At 34.9% G+C, this 19,546-nt stretch overlaps 3 protein-coding genes across 3 annotated transcripts; 2 read left to right on the top strand and 1 right to left on the bottom strand.

The window, feature by feature from the left end:
• Nucleotides 1-1,555: 1,555 nt before the first annotated feature.
• Nucleotides 1,556-7,083, top strand: LOC108192846 (ultraviolet-B receptor UVR8). Its single transcript, XM_064079996.1, has 12 exons — nt 1,556-1,811; nt 2,411-2,597; nt 2,707-2,853; nt 3,422-3,503; nt 4,180-4,335; nt 4,584-4,757; nt 5,459-5,530; nt 5,901-5,972; nt 6,110-6,228; nt 6,353-6,438; nt 6,538-6,593; nt 6,708-7,083. Exons 1-12 carry the CDS (start codon nt 1,706-1,708, stop codon nt 6,792-6,794), a joined length of 1,344 nt encoding a protein of 447 aa, XP_063936066.1. The 5' UTR covers nt 1,556-1,705; the 3' UTR covers nt 6,795-7,083.
• A 1,288-nt stretch (nt 7,084-8,371) lies between these two features.
• On the top strand, nt 8,372-12,487 carry LOC108224915 (lipase-like PAD4). Its single transcript, XM_017399676.2, has 4 exons — nt 8,372-8,520; nt 8,615-8,945; nt 10,617-11,351; nt 11,476-12,487. The coding sequence occupies exons 1-4, from the start codon at nt 8,492-8,494 to the stop codon at nt 12,280-12,282; spliced, it is 1,902 nt and encodes a 633-aa protein (XP_017255165.1). The 5' UTR covers nt 8,372-8,491; the 3' UTR covers nt 12,283-12,487.
• Nucleotides 12,488-13,507: 1,020 nt separating this feature from the next.
• On the bottom strand, nt 13,508-15,658 carry LOC108225463 (uncharacterized). Its single transcript, XM_017400329.2, has 5 exons — nt 15,469-15,658; nt 15,150-15,223; nt 14,830-14,933; nt 14,644-14,709; nt 13,508-13,995 (listed from the first exon to the last, which is right to left on the bottom strand). Exons 1-5 carry the CDS (start codon nt 15,537-15,539, stop codon nt 13,753-13,755), a joined length of 558 nt encoding a protein of 185 aa, XP_017255818.1. The 5' UTR covers nt 15,540-15,658; the 3' UTR covers nt 13,508-13,752.
• Nucleotides 15,659-19,546: the final 3,888 nt, after the last annotated feature.

Here is a 19,546-nt window from a genome sequence, read left to right as displayed (position 1 = left end):
CCGACAGCATCCATTGCTCGCTGTTTTTACATTTCTGCCCCGACCAGACCAAAGTCTATCTTGTCTGTGAGTACGAGTATATTTAGGGGGTGTTTGTTTCCGGCTTAAAAGCCGGACTTCTGATTTATAAGTTACAAACATTTATTTGCATCGTTTGTGTGTAAAAGGTCAAGAAGCACTTATAAAAAGTTGAGAATGCTAATTTTTGTTTCAAAATTTCTGCTTATTTTCCAAACATTTTAATCACTTATAAGTCTTAATTTGCTTCTAACTTACTTCACTTTTTTATTTTAAATAAGAAACATTTATTTTAAACTCACCCAAACAGTCCTTTAATTTGCTTCTAACTTACTTCATTTTTTTATTTTAAGTAAGAAGCATTTATTTTAACGGTTTGGCTAGTGTGTGCCCATGGGCACATGCTAAGCGCGGAAATTTGTATATTTGGGAGATTTTGATTGGTGTGGTTGGTGTATTTGCAGGGGGTCCACCATTATCATAAGATAGGAGCCAATCAAAATGATTCAAGTACAAAATTTTCCGCGCTTAGCATGTGCCCATGGGCACATCATAGAAAAACCGTTATTTTAAACTCACCCAAACAGCCTCTTAGGTAACGACAAGAAGAAAGGGGTACAAAATCGTGACGCACGAGCTTATGTATCACAGCTACAAGCCTCCACAACCTTCTTGATTTACACGAGTCTGTTTAGTTGTGCGTTTATATCAGCACTTACATATACACCACACCACAAATAGCGAGAGATATATTATTGATGCAATTCTGTTCGATATTTTAAATACAGTAAGGTGTTTGGATGATAAGAGTTTCTCACTACTTTCGATTATTATTGATATTTATCCGCGTTTTTTGAGAAAATATGGATATTGTTTACAAAGTCGTTTTATGCATATACCAGTTCTGTAATTTTGTATGATATTTGTTAAAAGTTAGTATGAGAAGATCAGATGTGGGATAAAATCAATCTGAAATATTCTATATAAATTTGACTCCATTATTTACTTAAACATCTTAAAAATTGTTTCTGATTTTTCTTAAATCCCGATAAGTTTCCCCGATACTAATAATAACGGATCTTGTATACACATAAACTATCCCGTTAAAAATCAAACATATATTAAGTTTTTCTAGAAAAAAATTTAACAAAATTTGGAGTACACAACATTATTCTTAAAATAAAAATTTATTTGAAATCATTCAAAATCGGAATATCACAGTCTGAAATTTATATATTCAATATTAAACTATTTTTCAATAATTTTAATTTAATTCAGTTTCAAATAAAAAATTTTAATTTAATTTCAAAATCAAACCGTTAACAAACACCAACCAACATACAGCTGTGCTGCCATAAAATGTGTAAATGGTAGAATCATCATCATAGCCAAGACTTGTTGTCATAACTTATCATACAGCTCAAGAAATTTACTACATACCTCCCATCTTTCCTCACCTAATTTATCTTTTTATTTGACTTTGTCTTTCTTTTGTCAGTGTGCATTTATGTACCTTTCAATAATCTACAGAGATAGTATACACAACCAATAATAAAATGTACTAGTACAATGTTTACCAGAATACCCATGTGCCATCTCTGTCACTATAAATGTATCTTTAAGCTCAGGGTCCAGCAGCTCCAAACAAGAACTTTCAAGATTTTTTTTTTAATTTTGGGATTTGTAGATGGAAGGGGATGATGAAATTAATAGCACTCGAACTGGTCAAGGAAATGCTGGTCATAGAGTTGTGTTGATTTCTGCTGGTGCTAGTCACTCTGTTGCTCTTCTTGGTAAGACTATTGATATCAAGTTTGTGTGTTGTGGGTATTCTTTATTTTTTATTGTTTCTGATCTTTCATGCTGATTGGTGGGTTATTTTAATGTTTTGGTATTGGGAATGCCTTGAATTTTTGTACTAGGAAGGGTTTTTTGGTAGTTTTTATATCATTTGTGGCTAGAAAGAACCTGTTTTTTTTTTTTTTTTGTTGAATTTCAGAGAAGAATGGTCTGGGTAAGTATGTTAGTTATGGTAGTTATTGCATAAATTTATTTGGCTAAATAGGGTCTTTTAAGGTCTGCATTCTTTGGTTATTGCTGATGTATAGGACAAAGATCCATAGTGTATGCTAGAGGCCCTAAACTGTTTCGTATGGTAAGCTTCTGGCATTCGAATTAGAGTGTCTATTTTGTCAATTCTGATGGATTTTAGGGTTTGGAGTATATTTTGTGCAAGTGGGATTTAGTGAAATAGTTGTGTTCTGGAATGTTTGTGAGTGAACAACTGAATGAAAAATTATATGAGATGAATTTAGTACATTAGTTGTTTATGTGATAATAATTGAGTTGCATTGGTACCGAGTTCTACCATCATGGAATATTCACTTCACAGCTGGAAATGTTGTGTGCTCATGGGGCCGAGGGGAGGATGGACAACTGGGGCACGGTGATGCTGAAGATCGAATTTCTCCTACTCAAGTGACTGCTTTAGATGGTCAGGATATAGTATCTGTGAGCTGTGGAGCTGATCACTCAACTGCTTATTCTGAGTCGAGTAAGCAAGTGTACAGTTGGGGATGGTATGTACTATGTGCTGTGTACAACAGCTGAAATTGTGTTTTCTTTTGGTCAATCTTGTATTACTTTCCTTCAAGATGTGCCTAAACATCTGTCGCTTGGATTTTGTAGGGGTGATTTTGGAAGACTCGGGCATGGGAACTCTAGTGATGTATTTATTCCTCAGCCGATAAAAGCATTACATGGTATGCGTATAAAACAAATTGCTTGCGGGGACAGCCATTGTTTGGCAGTGTCCATGGAAGGCGAGGTGCAAAGGTTTGTTATATGCTGCACCATTTGTATTGAGAATCATATTTCATGTTGACTACTGACCCATTTTTCTTACCAATTCTCTCAGTATACTGATCTTAGTGCACATCTTTCTCTTCTGGTTGTATACATGCATATCCAAGAAACTGTATAATACATACGAAATCTGTGTCAGGGGCTTGACAGTTTTTTTCTTCTAAATGTTTGTTAAAAAAGCTGTTACTTTCATGTTTAAAAAAGAACACGTCCTTTCCCAAATGGTTTATGCATGGATTTTTACATACTTTTTTCTCTAGATAAAAGGCTAACAGTCCAACACAGTTGCTAGCTTTGATGGCCGTTTCCGATATAAATATTGGCATGTATTATTTTCTCTAGGGCATGTGCTTTTTTGTTATATACAAAAATCAAATATAATACTTTTAAGAGGTGATTAGCAGTTTAGCACTGTGATGGCGAAATGTGTATCAATTATTATATTGTAATATTTCATTTTCTAGCTCTGCACTATATTCTTCTTTTTTTTTTTGTCACAACTCTGCACTGTATTCTTCATCTCTTGCATCCACTGTAGTTGGGGACGAAATCAAAATGGCCAGCTTGGTCTAGGCACCATAGAGGACTCTCTTGTGCCCCAAAAAGTTCAAGCTTTCCAGGTATGGTATGGTCATTTGATGCAATCAGAATTTATTTGATACTTGACTTGGTTTTGATAAGAAGTAAATATAATAACTTATGGTTCTATTTTGTCTCATCATATTGATGTGATGGTCGTTTATAAGGAATGAATGTGCTTTATTATTTTGGGATAAGGGTCACCATGATGAAGCATTAAGATATCTAGATAATTGATGATTGGCAACATTGTGTATTATCCAAGAGTTATGAGCTTTGATTCTACCAAAAAGTGGTGTCGTAAAATGTGGTATTGTAGAAGCTTATGAATGATTTAGTGAACAGTATCATGAATTGATCATTTAGTTGATGACCTGCTCAATGGCAAGATAGTTGGTGAAGGGGTTTATAGATCTAAGTTTTAGTAAAAAAAGAATATTTCGGGTCTGTGGATGGGCTTTATTTTTCAATTCTGGTTTCAAATGATTTCATTTTTTCCAGAGGTTTGGAGACTAGTTATATTATACTCATTTTAATGGTATATTCCCTAACATTCTGACTAGTATATCTTATTTGCATCTGTCGCTCACTATTAGCATTGTGCTGGAGATTCTCCAGACATAATGTTATGCAATTTTTTTTTTTTCTTTTTAAGCAATGATATTGAATATGGTCAAAATGTTATAAGCTTTGGTAAAGTTCGATTGCTCTGTGTAGGGAATAGCTGTCAAAATGGTTGCTGCTGGTGCTGAACATACAGTTGCTATCACAGAAGACGGTGAACTTTATGGTTGGGGGTGGGGACGATATGGGAACTTGGGATTAGGTGACCGAAATGATCGCTTAGTACCTGAGAAAGTGACAACTGTTGATGTATGTTAGTTCAATCGATTTAATTATATAGTTTGTTATACACTTAAACTTCCTTAGTTCCTTCTACTTACTGTACATAATAGCTCAAATTCTAATTATGTGCACTTCAACTCGACCAGATTATATAAGGTCGAGTTGTGTTGTGCAGCAGCGGTCAAATCAGCATGGACAATCTCACATTATACACCATATTTATGCTTGTGTATTTGTTTTTCTCAATATTTGTCTCCAAATGTCTGATTGTGTAGGGTGATAAGATGGTTCTCGTTGCATGTGGATGGCGGCATACAATATCTGTGACATCCTCTGGTGGTTTATACACCTACGGGTGGAGCAAATATGGTCAACTAGGGCACGGGGATTTCGAAGACCATCTCATCCCTCATAAGCTTCATGCCTTAAGTGGAGAAGTTATTTCCCAGGTAACATACTAGATATTACACAAACTAAACTATATGCTTCTTGCTCTTTTTCTGTTACATCATGATTGATTGTTGTTAACGGACAAGAATGTATAATGTATTGCCTTTGCCAATTTATACGCTCTGTCTTGCTAGCTCTGAACATTGTAGTCATCTCTTATGCTGGGTGAAACTTTTAGGATACAATATGGTGAACCTCTGGGTTGAGCCAGCGGCTTACCAGGTTTAATTTCATAGAGGTTTTCATTCGGTCACTATTGTCTCATTATACATTCTTCTCTTCATAAAACTTCTTTATAATTTTTCATTTCATTCTATACTCATTCCATTCCATCCAAGTGAACGTAACCTAAGAGAAAAGAAGTGAAAAAAAATAAAAACTCCTAGGAGTAATAACAGAAGTGCAGCTTCAGTGTTGATTGTACGAGGTTAAGCCGCTGGCTCAATATTCTCTGAAATTTGCTGGTCCTCTGGATCCTGCACCTTGAACCATAATGTCAAGGTGTTTATACAGATAATGTTAAGTACGCTTGTATTCCGTCCACCCACTTTTATGTGTATGTAATACAGTTCCACTCTAAGCATTTTCCAGGCAGTTATCATCTGTTATTCTTTTGTTAATTGTTATATGCTTTTCAATGAGAGATTATATGTTATTGTATCTTTTAACTAAAGTGCATTTCTTTTTGCACTTGATCCAGATATCAGGCGGTTGGAGACACACCATGGCAATGTCATCTACCGGAAAACTTTATGGCTGGGGATGGAATAAGGTTCCTAACACTCTTTTGTCTGTGTGCATGTATGCAACACATGTGCTAAATTAAACTTGCATTCTGTTTCTGTGGTTAATATCATAATTCATGCTAAAGAGCTGTTCTTAGCTGTTCAGTCATAGTAGAACATCTAGTGATAATGACTATTTGTATAAAGTGTGTAGCAAGATTTCTCAAGCAAGCAATTCATAAAGTGTTACACTTGCTACTTAAGCGACTTACTTTTGGGTTTTTACCTTGCAACAATATCATCCATTCACAGGGCAATATACTGTCTTATATCTCAATACATAAGCATGCTTGCTCAATATAACATATGCTTTATTTGGGTTATAACCAAATAAACAAGTAATGTTACCATTTACAGTTCGGACAAGTTGGTAGTGGCGACAATCTGGATCATTGCTCTCCAATGCCTGTTAATTTTCCACATGAGCAGGCATGCCCTTCTCCCATCTCTTTTCATACCGATTGTTTTGGTTTCAGTTTCAAATGGAGTTTCTTCTGCTAATAGGGGTTATCCTTTTGAATTCCTTCGAACTTAATATGTTTTCTTCTCCAATTTTATACCGGCAGAAAGTAGTCCAGATATCCTGTGGGTGGAGGCACACACTTGCTGTCACTGATAAACAGAATGTATACTCGTGGGGAAGAGGTACGAATGGACAACTGGGACACAGGGAATCTATAGACAGGTACCAAACTTTTTACTTCTGAATGATGTCGCAGGATATTAGTTTTTCATGTTATGATTTTCCAGCCGGTATAATGAGGAAAAGTTATGCAAATGATGGTATTATTTTTTCCTGAAAATCACAGAAACACCCCAAAGATCATAGAGGCTTTGAGTGTGGACGGGTCGAACGGGCAACTGATAGAGTCCTCAAACATTGATCCGTCAATAGGTATCCACATACTTATTAGTTGTTTCCTCGTTTATTTGTAATTTGAGAGACTAAATCACAATAAAACATCTTGGTAACTTTAAGTGTTTCCTTAAGCAGGGAAAATTTCAGTCTTGCCATCCGATAGATATGCTGTTGTTCCAGATGAGAACAAAGTATGTTTCTCTTTCTACGCCTTACTTTTAATATATATGTTTCATTTCCTCTTCCTTTATATTATTCATCATTTTCTGCAATCTAAATATATAAGATCATTCAAATCGATACAGGCTCATGGACAAACGGTTCCCGCAGCAAAGGATATTACAACCGATGCAAGCGTCCCAGAAGGTGATGTGAAACGGATTCGTTTATGATGTTGCTGGCCTTTTACATGAATCATTTCCGAGCTGATCACTTGTATCAATAAGCCTTAAATTAAATTATGCCCGATGATCATGTATATGTATGGTTAAGTTATATATAGTCGGATATTAATAACTTTGGTAGCGATTGTGCATTGCAAAATAGATCTCAGACTCCATGTGCTTCAGATATCACCCGAAGATATCGTATTCTTGTTGCTCATATTGTGTTCTTGTTCACCATGAACTGAGATGATCGGTATTTACATATATGCAATATAAGGTCTAGCAGTTTCTTTTACTCTGTTGTGTGCTCCCTGTGTTGGGTCTGACAGTGGCGGGATCATTCTTTTAGTAATTACACACTCACGTATCCGTCTTCTCTGTGACAAGATTCGAACTCTCTACTTCCGGTAGCAGAGCGTGTTGCCACAAACAAAACGTAGCTCGAAAAGCAGTGACCTCTGTTGCTTGGAAGGAAAATAACGCGGTGAATGATGCGGGACAGGGCTTACTCTGTCAAAACTCAACAATGAAAAATAATTAGTTGTCCATCACATCAGTTATCAAGTTTCTTACTTCGTTTGCTGACTTCTTCGTCACAGTAAGAATTTCACGATTCAATATTTGATGAATTAATTTACAAATGATCACCGAAAATAAAAAAAACTAAATTTCAGTGTGAAACTGTAGGAAAGTAAATGATACAGTATGAATTAAAAAAAACGTCACGAATTGTGTTTCCACCTAAGTTGAGTGGACTTCCCAGAATTTTAATAACCCATTTCTTAATACTCTGATCGGAGATGGAATAAGACAATGTGAAAGAAAAAAATTAATAAATTAATGATATTTGTTAATATTTAATCATAAATTAAAAAAAATAATGAAAGTAGAGGTAAGATTAGTATTTATATTATATAAAAATTTATAAAAATATATAAAAGTGGACGAGAAAATTTATTAAAGTATAACGAAGTGGACGGGCGAAAGAGCTCGGGTGAGTACGATTTGGGTAAAATCGAAATTGTTAGAGCATCTCCAGCAGTTTCCCTATATAGTGTTTTAAACTATTAATATAAAGAATATGACATAAAACACAACTCAGAGTCCTGGCCATCCCTTAAAAAGTTAAGATGCCCACTTCATTCCCCATTTTTAAGGATTGTGGAACCATTCCTCATACTATTTTGAAGAATAAAATATTCACTTCTCTCCTTTTCCCCCATCTTTCCCTCCTTTCTCTCTCCTACTTACAAGTTGAATATAATATTATAATAATAATTATAATAATAATAGGAAATAGAAATTGGAAATGTTGTTGGAGTTCTCATTCAATATAATGTAGTAATCCCTTATAAAATGAATATTTTATTATATATTTAGAGAATATGTTAGGATTCTGCTCGAGATGCTCTTGAATCTTCGGACCACTCCAATATATATGTAGTGGAACAATGATTCGCAATAATGCAGGGATCCTTAGAGCGGGTCTATAACGCCACACCATTAAAACAGAGTGACCCAACTCAAGTCAAGCTTTGCATCATTGACTTTGACTTGCAAGTCAGTCTTTGATTATCTTATACTAACACTTTCAATTCGCCATCATATTACTATTACTAATATTGTTACTATTATTACATATCTACAATAAACACTACTTACAAAATATATGTAACAAAGTGCGAATTTCACACCGGAGACCCATGGCATCAATGGAACATGAAGCTTCTTCGTAAGTGATCAAATTCCAAGCAAAATTTCCATGTTTTTTCTCTCTTGACTAAAAATCGAAATATATTTAATATGCATCGTTCATTTCTCCGCAGTTTCGAAACCAGTGAAATGCTGGCGAGTTTCGTGGCCTCGACGCCGCTTCTTGAACAATCCTGGAAGCTTTGCCAGCTGGCCAACACGAAGCGAGATGAGCTGGTTACTCAACATGTCGGAGAGGCAATACATGTTGCGTTCTCCGGTGGGGGCGGTATGCACGGTTTGGACACGATTTGCGGGAATTTGGTGCCGCTGATCGATAAATCATCGAAAAACAGGGAAATGTTTTCGGCGTTTGAAAGACAGGAGGATGAGGTTGTTATGGTTCATTCGGGGTTTTTGCATCAGTTTGTTTGTATGTATAACAACTCCACTTTCCAAAACCAGGTTAGTGTTTCGTCATTTCTCATTAATCAATTATGCACGGCGGATCATAGTATAGGCTGAGACGGACTTTGCGATTTGTATCAAGGACGGATTATAGGCTGAGACGGGCATTAAGCTAGTTGTTGATCATCTAAATCAATTGTTCTTGACCATCTCTTAATCATGGAGGTGGTTTTTATAGTTGATCCTCAATTCCATATATGAAACAACACATTTGCACCGGACCTAGTCACATTAAGGCTCACGACACGTTCTTGATGATTCGGTGTTAGAATAATATTCCCTTCCGTCCTGTCTGATTGTTTACATTTTGAGATTCTTTTAAACTATAGTTTTATAACATTTTTTTTTGAAAGGTAACGTACAGAAGATGATGAGACAGAAGGAGTATTGATTATTCTATGTTGTCCCGGATTCCAGCTTCAGTCCTTTGCCAAACTCAAAAAAATCTAAAAATAATAACGCTAATAACGCCTATAAATTATCCTATCCTCCATGTCTGTATGTTAGTCAACTTTGCACTAAGCTGGTTGTTGATCATCTGAACTAAGATTAATATTCTAAACCATCTCTTAATTACGGTGCTATTTGGTAACTTAGAAGCACATTTTACGTGTAATCTTAGAACTGTATAATCACTTGACAACAAAATAACTTCATCAAAATTCAAATATGTATTTATCGAGGTTGGCTGATATGACATGGATAGTTCTTAATTTTTTATTTTTTTTTTGCAATTTTTGCTGAAAACATGTATTTTTATTAAAATAATACTATATGGTTTTCATTAAAATAAATATTTAACTAATTCTAGAAATGTTAAATTAATATGGATATAATAAAAGTAGGACAATCGGTCCCAAGTTATGAATAATTATAATGCAATTGAGGGTGCTATCACTTTATTATTAAACCTGTCTCATTTCATGCCTATATAGATTTATATTATAAATTGTAATAGGCAAACGTGATGAAAATATAAAATACAGAAACAAAGGACTAGTCAAGTCGTACATGTAAATACAAATCCAAAGTTGTTAGGCACCGATCCTAAGGTCTAAGAGCATCTCCAAGGGTAGAGACCTGTTAGCTATATCATCCATTTGGCATCTATGTGTCATCTAGTTGGCATGTTTAGAGGATATTTAAAATGTGAAACACTCCAACCATTATCCCTTAGCAAAAAAATATGGATAACTAAAATTGGGGTAGCTATATTTGGAAGACCTCTAAATGAATTATGCATAATTTTAGATAATATGATTATACATAACACCATTGGAGTTAACATAGAACCTATTAGCTATAATTTTAGATTATTATCCATATATTATATTATAGCTAACAACTATACATAACACCCTTGGAGATGCTCTAACAAGTTACAGACAAAGATATTTATTTATATAAAATACTGATTAAATATTTAAATTTGCAGATATTTTGGTCAAAATATAATAATTTGACAAGGGAATGATAATGAATAACAAAGCATAAGCCAGAGTCTTTTTTTCAAGTGACGTTTTTATCACCAATTATTAATATCATGGTTTCATGACGTCCTAAAATTTCACACCTGAAACGGAAATTTAGCTGTAAATGTAAAATACCTAAAAATATTATGATTTTGTACCAGATTATTTTTAAGTTCATTCCTGTATCTAATTGCAGATGTTGGATATATTAAAGGAAAGAAAATCACTGGTACTTACAGGCCACTCCTTCGGAGGTGCAATTGCATCTCTCACATCTCTTTGGCTCCTCTCTTATCTCCACTCCATCTCTGCCTCCTTTTCTGTGCTTTGCATTACATTTGGATCACCAATGCTCGGAAACAAATCTCTCTCTCGGGCCATCCTTCAAGAGCGGTGGGCTGGGAACTTTATTCATGTGATCGGAAAGCATGACATTGTCCCCAGACTCCTGTTTGCTCCACTGGATCAAGTGACTAATCACCTGCATTGCCTCCTACAGTTCTGGCATTCTTCCATGAAGCTTGAGGATTTGTCCTGCAGCGAACAATCTTTGTTTGGAACTCAGAATTCACAACTATTAAAGTTTGTATTAGTTCATATTAATGCAGCAGCAGAAAATTTGGAAAAAGGGGCTGCAGATCTGGGTTCTGCTTTTTCACCATTTGGGAACTATATGTTTTGTAGCGATGATGGAGCCATTTGCATGGACAATGATATTGCTGTCACCAAGTTGCTACATGTGTTGTTTTCGACAGCTACTGTAAGTTCTGTTCATGAGGATCATATGAACTATACTGGTTATGTTGAGAACATTTCATCCCAATTCTTGAAAAGGAGAGGCTATGTGGAAGTTGGTGACGTACCTGATCATCCAAACTATGATGCTGGGCTTGCACTGGCCTTGCAGTCCTCGGGAATAAGCACTAGTCATGTAAGATCTTGACCGCATTATATCTCATCTTTCGTCCTACTCCTGCATACTTGTCAGGAAATATGTATATGATTAGTGGACAAATACACATATATGATATATTTGTGTGCTTTTCTTGTTGCAGGAACCTGCTTATGAAGTAGCAAAAGATTGCCTAAAGATGGCCAAGAGGATGGGCAGAACTCCAAACCTCAACAGCGCTAATCTAGCCATTCGTTTATCCAAAATTAATCCACTACGAGCTCAAATAGAGTGGTATAAAGCATCCTGTGATGCATCTGATGAACAAATGGGTTACTATGATTCATTCAAGATGAGAGGTGCCTCAAAGCGACACTTTAGGGTCAACATGAACCGCATAAAGCTTGCCCGCTTTTGGAAGGAAGTAATCGAAATGTTAGAAACTAACCAGTTACCCCATGATTTTCACAAGAGAGCTAAATGGGTCAATGCATCTCAGTTCTATAAACTCCTTGTCGAGCCACTAGACATTGCAGAATATTATGGAAAAGGATTGCACCGAACAAAGGGGCACTATATTAAGCACGGACGAGAGAGGAGATATGAAATCTTTGATAGGTGGTGGAAAGATAGAAAGGTACCTTATGAAGAACAGAATATCAAGAGAAGTAACTTTGCAAGTCTTACGCAAGATACATGCTTTTGGGCTAAGGTAGAGGAAGCTAGAGAGTGGCTTGATGATCTTAGGCACGCTGAGAATGATCCCCTGAAAAGCGCTCTCCTCTGGCAGAATGTTGAGGAATTCGAAAAATACTCAAATGGACTGGTAGAAAGGAAAGAGGTGTCCATAGATGTTTTGGCAAAAGATTCAAGCTACAGTTTGTGGGTTGAAGAACTTAAGGCAGTAAAGTCACAGTTGCTGAGATTTCCTCCTCAGTATGCTGGTTTCCTAGTTGGAGAAGCTGTCTAATAGTTTGTATATCATAGAACAAATAAAAGGTTGATGTAAAGGATCTTCATGTAGATGTTTTAAAATGCTACATTGACCCTAACCAATATCTAGCACCATCTATCTGTTTACTTCATTCTTTGTCATATATACCTGTATTTTTCATTCTGTATCATAGATACTTGTATTACGTTCTATAGTTGTATAAAAGTCTGTTTTCCTTGTTTGTTTGTGGATATGAGTTTGCAAAATCAACTTTACCTACAGCCTACAGGAGGTAAGATCATTGATAACATATGCGAAGATTGGGCACCATCAGTTTTTTTTACCTCAGAGCAACACCAATAAGGGAAAAGCTTATTGTAACAATCCAGTTCCTAATTAGGTTAAGCTTGTTATTTGCTTATGTACTACGTTTAGGTTAAGCTTTCTAATAGCTTCTGGGCTACTTTCCTCTAAACTCATGTACTATAAACCTTATAATTACAGCAGGGGATGGTTTTATGCTTGTGTGCCTATAGTATGACAGCTATTTAGCAAGAGAATGATATGACAAAATCTAACAAAATCTCTGAAAATTTTGTTGGGTCTAAATAATCTAAAAAGAAATTCAAAGATGGAATTCTTACCATCCTCTTTGCCATCCTTGGGGAACCTTTAACTATTCCATAGGCCATGATGATACATCATATGAATTCTTAGATGAAAGGATCCAAAGGATCATACTTCCATGAGGTGTACTGCAAAGTTGAGAAACTAGTTTATATTGACAATAGTTATTATAGAGAAATTCTTAACCAGCATACCTGTTGACTAAACACATTCAGGCTGAACATATCGAAGGCCTGAAGATGATGTCAATACCCATCAATGGCAGCTAACAGTATCGAAGAAATGCAGAACTTCTTCCAATGCCCATCTTTAATGTGTGTCGACTGGACTCTCGGCCTCATTACTGAGCTAAAATTAGGAGGTACAGCTTCTTAAAGGCCACAAATGCAATAAATACTGAGAAGATGATCTTCATCCCTCCCCTGCTGCTATCAAATTCTACTAAAACTCAAACTCGTAAACTTGAAGAGACAACGGTGTTAGGAATCTTGCAGTTGACAGTTGTATTGAGTTAGAAATTTTAGCATGGGCTGGTGTAATTTATAAACACCAGAAGACAAAATTAGAAATTGAAAAGTAAGCCATCCCCTCTTAAATGTAATATAAAAGTTATTCTGTTAATTACCAAAATATATAGCTAGTCAAAATTATCAACTTGATAATTTAAGTTTACAATCAATATCTTTCTTCAAAATTTTACTTCTGATGTATAACACAAAATACATCACCTGCCTATCACTCCAAATTCCTGTTGACAGGGCATTGGACAATTCCAATAGCCAGCCAGGAAGAAAATAAGGTTTTCTTTACACTCATTACAAAGTTGAAATTTTAAACAAAAAGGTTTTAACCAAAAATAGTTGTACACTACCTAAGAAATCATATCCAAATGCTTCCAAAGGCTTCTTCAAATTCTCTTTTCTTGCTTAATTCTATGCTCCACCCTCCAGCTTTTCCACCATTTTTTGCTTTAAGTTTCATCATTTCTTCATCATCAAAGTGATAACCCAGCATCTCATGTCCCGATCCGACTGGAATTGGCTGTGCTATGGTACCGCCAGCAACTGCAGGGACATAATGCCCACCTGCACCACTTGTAGCTTGAAAGCTCTGACCAGCAGCCTAAGAGAAATTGAGGATATAAGATATACAACCTTAGAAAAAACTAACAGTTAAAAGCAACAAATATAGTAAAACTGTAGAAGTCAATACTGGTGATAATTTCATCCTGCAAATTCATCACTAACAGTCTCACACATGCTTAAAGTTGTATGAGTATAGTGCACCATGTGACAACTATCTACATACGCCCTTATTTTGTTGAGATCATTGATTACCACTTAAAGTTGCTTGCCGCTGTATATCTAAAAAGAAGATTGTAAACCCCTACAAGTATATACTTTCCTCAAATGTATGCAGCTCTAAAGCAAATGACCGTTTATTAACAAGTCATATATCACAAAAGAAACGCGTGGCTTTAATTAGCAAAAAAATCCATGCCTTTTCAGTTCTTGCATTAGCCGACAGTAATACGAGTAAAGCTGCAAATGTATGGGAATTCACTCATGACTTAATGAATAATGTGAGCATAAGTAGCAGAGTAAAGGTAATTATAGTCAGTTGCAACTCATTAATCTAACAAGGACACACATGTAATCATTCATGTACAAAGAGTAGCCAATAATAGAAGTGTATTGTAAGTTTGTTAATATGCCTCAATTAACATCAACGAAGAATCGACGAGGATAAATCATCCATCAGAAGACTTACCGCATCTAACTCGTTATGAACAGGCTGCCCTCTGCTCGCTGCCAATGCTGCTGCATATTCTTCTGCCTACTTGGCACCAACACAACAATTCCAGACATGGAAACATTAGAAGCAATTTAAAATATTCGACTCAAAGACATACAATATCACATGGAAAACTAAGGACACGTAGTATCGTTTAAAAACCTTCCGAGCTTGGGAAATCATTATTTGTTCAGCATTTTCTTTCTGGTATTGGGCAATCCTCGCTTCAATGGCAGGAACATCAATTCCTTCAACCATGTTCACGACTGCCAAAAATACGTTTTAACATGAGATATGCATCACGTCTGACGTCACGATGTTAAAATAGCGTGACCGCGTTAGATATTTAACCATATATATCCTATATCTAATTACTTAAAATTCACTTATCACTTGCAAGTTAACGCATATTCTAAGAACTTTATACGAAAGTCCCCTATAAATTAAACATTACATCACAATCAATCAACATAAAAACTTACTCATGTCCTCAACATCCTCCAAGTAATCATTATACTCTCGCAACGAAGCAAAATCATCTTCTCTTTTATTAAATCTGTCAGTAATACACGTTGAAGCAACTAATTAAAACTCGTCAAACAAACCCTAGTAATCATCGCTTTGGCTACTAACAAGTTAACTCACACACAAAACCTCTATCATCAAATATTCGATCAATACTTAATAATTAACGAGATAATTGGTTAAATTAGTGAGATAATTAACAAAATAATGCGATGAAAATGAAAAGCGATTAGGTCGAAACAAAGAGAAGAGATGATGTGTGAGAGAGAAGGATACATATTGGAAATGCGTTTACGGATGGCCATCTCCTTGACGAAAGTGGTGGTACCAGCTGCCACCACCACCATTGTTGTTCAGATTGATTACGGCGGCAGCCTTCAGCTTGCTTATGCTTCGTCGGAATTTTTCACGAATACAAGTACTTATTTATTTTGGGAATATTGTAAAAAGATTTGAAATTAGGAATATTATAATATTGATATATGATTTTGGTATATTAAACCACGGTTTATTAACAAATCTATGATTATTCTATAAAATAAATTTTACTGATCTATTAATTAGACTCCGGTTTAATTAAAATCATCGATTTATTCAAATAATCTCTCGTATATCTTTTACAAATTAATCGATAAATTCATCGATTAGTTCTGATTCTCAATCAATCATAACTAGTGGGAACGACACACAAAACTCATATCCTGATTTAGGAGGTGGTATTGTATCATAATTTTTAATGACTTTTATTGACTTTTAAAATCTGGGTGTATTCAATTAAGATTTTTAAGTACTCTTTAAAAGTAAGGAGGTATTGTATCAGGATTTTCAAAAAGTCTTTCAAAGTTTATGGTATTGAATTACAACTTTTAAAGAGTTATCAAAAGTCAGTTGTTATTCAATATCTCAATGATTTTGGTGGAAATATATAATTGATAGAATTTTAATGACTTTTTATAAAAAACTGCATATATTTTTTCTAAAAATTGTAAGGCCGTTATTGAAAAGATTTGACATGATTTTATCTTCCCTCAATTAACCGGTCGCTCCAACGGGTTCATCCGCGAAAAGTCTCTTCAATTCATCCTCTGTGAAAAAGATATTTTCTTCTCTATTATCATTCCGTGATTTTACATGTATATATAGATCTACTTGTTTCGGCTAATAGTAATATGTATATATGTTTTTCCTGATGATTACTATGTCCAAGTGGTAATGCAACAAATTTGGTGACTACCACTCTGGCAATGTCCCAGTGTTTATTGAATTACTAGACTGCTTGTGATCCGCAGATAATGTGAACTTATATGAAGTCAATTTTATTTAATTAATCGATGTCAAATATATGTGAGGCAGCTGAACGCTTGGGTTTGCCTTATTCGAGTCCATAATATTTGGATTCAATCGGTACAAATTTCAGGCATGGTGCAAATTTTGCGACAGGAGGCTCGTCCATTCTTCCAGGTGGCTACAGCCCATTTGATCTGGAGTTCTGGACATTCAAATAGGTCAATTTATACGGTTCAAGTCGCGCACCAGTGCCTAAGAGCAAGTCCAACAGCTGCCCTATTTGGTGTCCTAAGTCATAATATAGGGCATTTGATGAAAAAACTTGCTCCAACAATGTCCTAGTGATGCCCTATATCACTAGGACAATCCATTCAAGCCCTATTTTTGAGGCACTCTCTCTCCTTGCCCTATCCCATATTTTATAATAAATTCTTACCAACACTCTTTTTCTCTCTCTCTATTTTATATTATGTTTTAATGATGAAAGTGAACTTTTAATAATAAAATATTAAACATATAGTGAAAATAAGGCACATTGTTGGAGTTGAAGCTAGTAGAATATATCCTAAACTACTAGGACATAATTTTTTATATTATATTTAGGACTCCAACTAGGACACTGTTGGACTTGCTCTAAGGCGGCTCAAGAATTCAACAGCTAGCTCAAGGAATAATACCTTGTACTCGATTTTGTAGTCGGCAGATTTGAGAATATACACCTAACTTGAGTTATACCAAGAGCCAAGAGGGTATAGCAAGGTTCAGAGGATTTCGGAGAGGTTATTTATGATTTTATATAATAAAAGTTTATTAAAGTATTTGGAAGTCATGAATTTGTAATAAAAAGTCTGTTAAAATTTTTAAAAATCATTATCTTAGGAGTCATGAATTTTTTTTTTTTAAATCTTAAAAAGTCAACAAGAGTCATTAAAAGTTTATAAAATCCATTAAAATCATCCTCCCAAAATTTGTCATTAAAAGTCATGATACAATATCACCCCCTTAGTCTTATTAAATTTGAATTGCAATCATAAAATGAATTTCCAATTTGGTTAAATTGATATTGTAATGGTAATGTTTTTGTCCAAAAAATTTGATTATCATCTTTTAGGATAATATTAGAGGTATAAAATTAAATACAAAATATAATGTATTATATTTCAATTAATTATAATTTAGATAATAATAACAAATATGTGTGTATATCTAATATATTATTCTTCCGTCATTAAGGAGTGATACATCATTTTGTGATAAATTTTGTGTACATTTTTTCCGACTCATTTATTAACTATCCAATTCATCTTAGATTTGGATGAATTCAAACGAAATCCTCAATTCTCAAATTACAATTTCGATTGTGAATCTTGAGTTGGCTCTTTGGAGTCTTGATATTTTAGAGTCCTTGGAGACCCAATCTTAGACCATTAAATCTTAATACTAGGAACGATTGATGTGAGAGACAGGTCACATCTTTTAAAAAAACCTGCAAACCGTATACTTGTTCTGCGGACCATAGTGTATTGTATATCGGTTACAATCCCGCTTTTTGCTCTAATCTAAAAGGCAGTTACTAGTCATTTATTGTCCTGCGTTTTCTCACATAAATCAAAACAATAAGTTATCAAGATTATCAGCGAAGAACTGGTGTTCGATAACACCAAGAATGGGAATTCGGAAGTGGATATTGGTATCTTGGAGACCATAACTGTCCAGACAGATGTGTAGAATATATTACACGATGTAAAATTTCATGAACAACCACGACATGAAAAACACCATCTCCAGAACAACTGTTTTGTAGATTCAACAAATGCAGAACTGTTCTGCAGATTCACCAACTGCAGAACAATTGTTCTACATATTCACCATCTGCAGAACAATTGTATAATCCTAACCTCGAGAGAAAACCACCGAGCAACAACTATGTATGATGAAACTAGAAGGAGAAGAACATGGGAACAAATTAAAAATCAGCATGATGAAGCACTCTATCCAACGGAAAAACTGTAATCCTCAAATGGCGCTGAGACTTAACTAACGGTTACTAGTTTTTAATACGTATAAACTTAAGTATGCATATACGCTACAAAAAAAATATACACATTAAACAATAGTAACAGCCGTTGGATTTGTTTTATATGAACAGACCAGATGAAAGACTTCAATACTCCAACTAATTATGGTCTCCATGTAACTTAGGCTGTGAACCTTAACATTTTCGTTATATCGTTATATTTTTCATCAAGTTTAAAGAGAGAAAAAACTTTTATTTTATTATTTTATTGCCTACAAACTAGGCCTATACACGGTTCGGATTGGTTCGGTTGGAGGGTAATAACCGAACCAAACCGCAACTTGCGGTTTTCTAAAATCTCAAACCGCGATCAAACCGTTGGCTAAAAAAACCCAACCAAATCCACCCACGTAATTGCGGTTGGTTGCGGTTTGAGTTGCGGTTCAACCGTTAAAATAGTTAGACAAAGAAGTTCTATCATACACTCTGATATAAGTTTCCATTTGGAGCATGAAATAAATTACAGTCATGGACACATTGACTAATTTATATTGGGCCTTGCTCAAAGAGTCCAAATTTCATTAATTTAGTAACTTTTATTTATTTATGTGAATATCTATATGTAAATATATAAACATATATAATAAAAATATTTAAATTTATATAATGTGCGGTTGGCGGTTGCGGTTGGTTTTTTGCGGGTTTAAAAAAAATGAATCCGCAACCAAACCGCAAATTAATGGTTATTAAAAAATTCATCCGCGACCGTCTACATTGTGCGGTTATCCATAATACACGGATCGGTTACGGGTGGTTGATGCGGTTGAGCGGATTGAATGTACAGCTCTACTACAAACCTGGTTCATTACGAAGAAAAGAGTTCAACTAACATGCGGCAAAAATAGTATCCCACTCAAATTTTCTTTTAGATATAGGACCAATTCTATCTAAAAAATGCTTAGACAAAAAAAATTCTATCTAAAAAATGAAAGATAACAATTTTTGAGTTTTGTTTTTCGGCCATGAAGGAGAATGATTTTATTCATTTTC

The sequence above is a fragment of the Daucus carota genome, chromosome 6 (genome assembly GCF_001625215.2).
Source record: "Daucus carota subsp. sativus chromosome 6, DH1 v3.0, whole genome shotgun sequence".
NCBI lineage: Eukaryota > Viridiplantae > Streptophyta > Magnoliopsida > Apiales > Apiaceae > Daucus > Daucus carota.
Note: the sequence above shows the minus strand (reverse complement) of the source record. Positions and strands in the feature narration are given on the sequence as shown.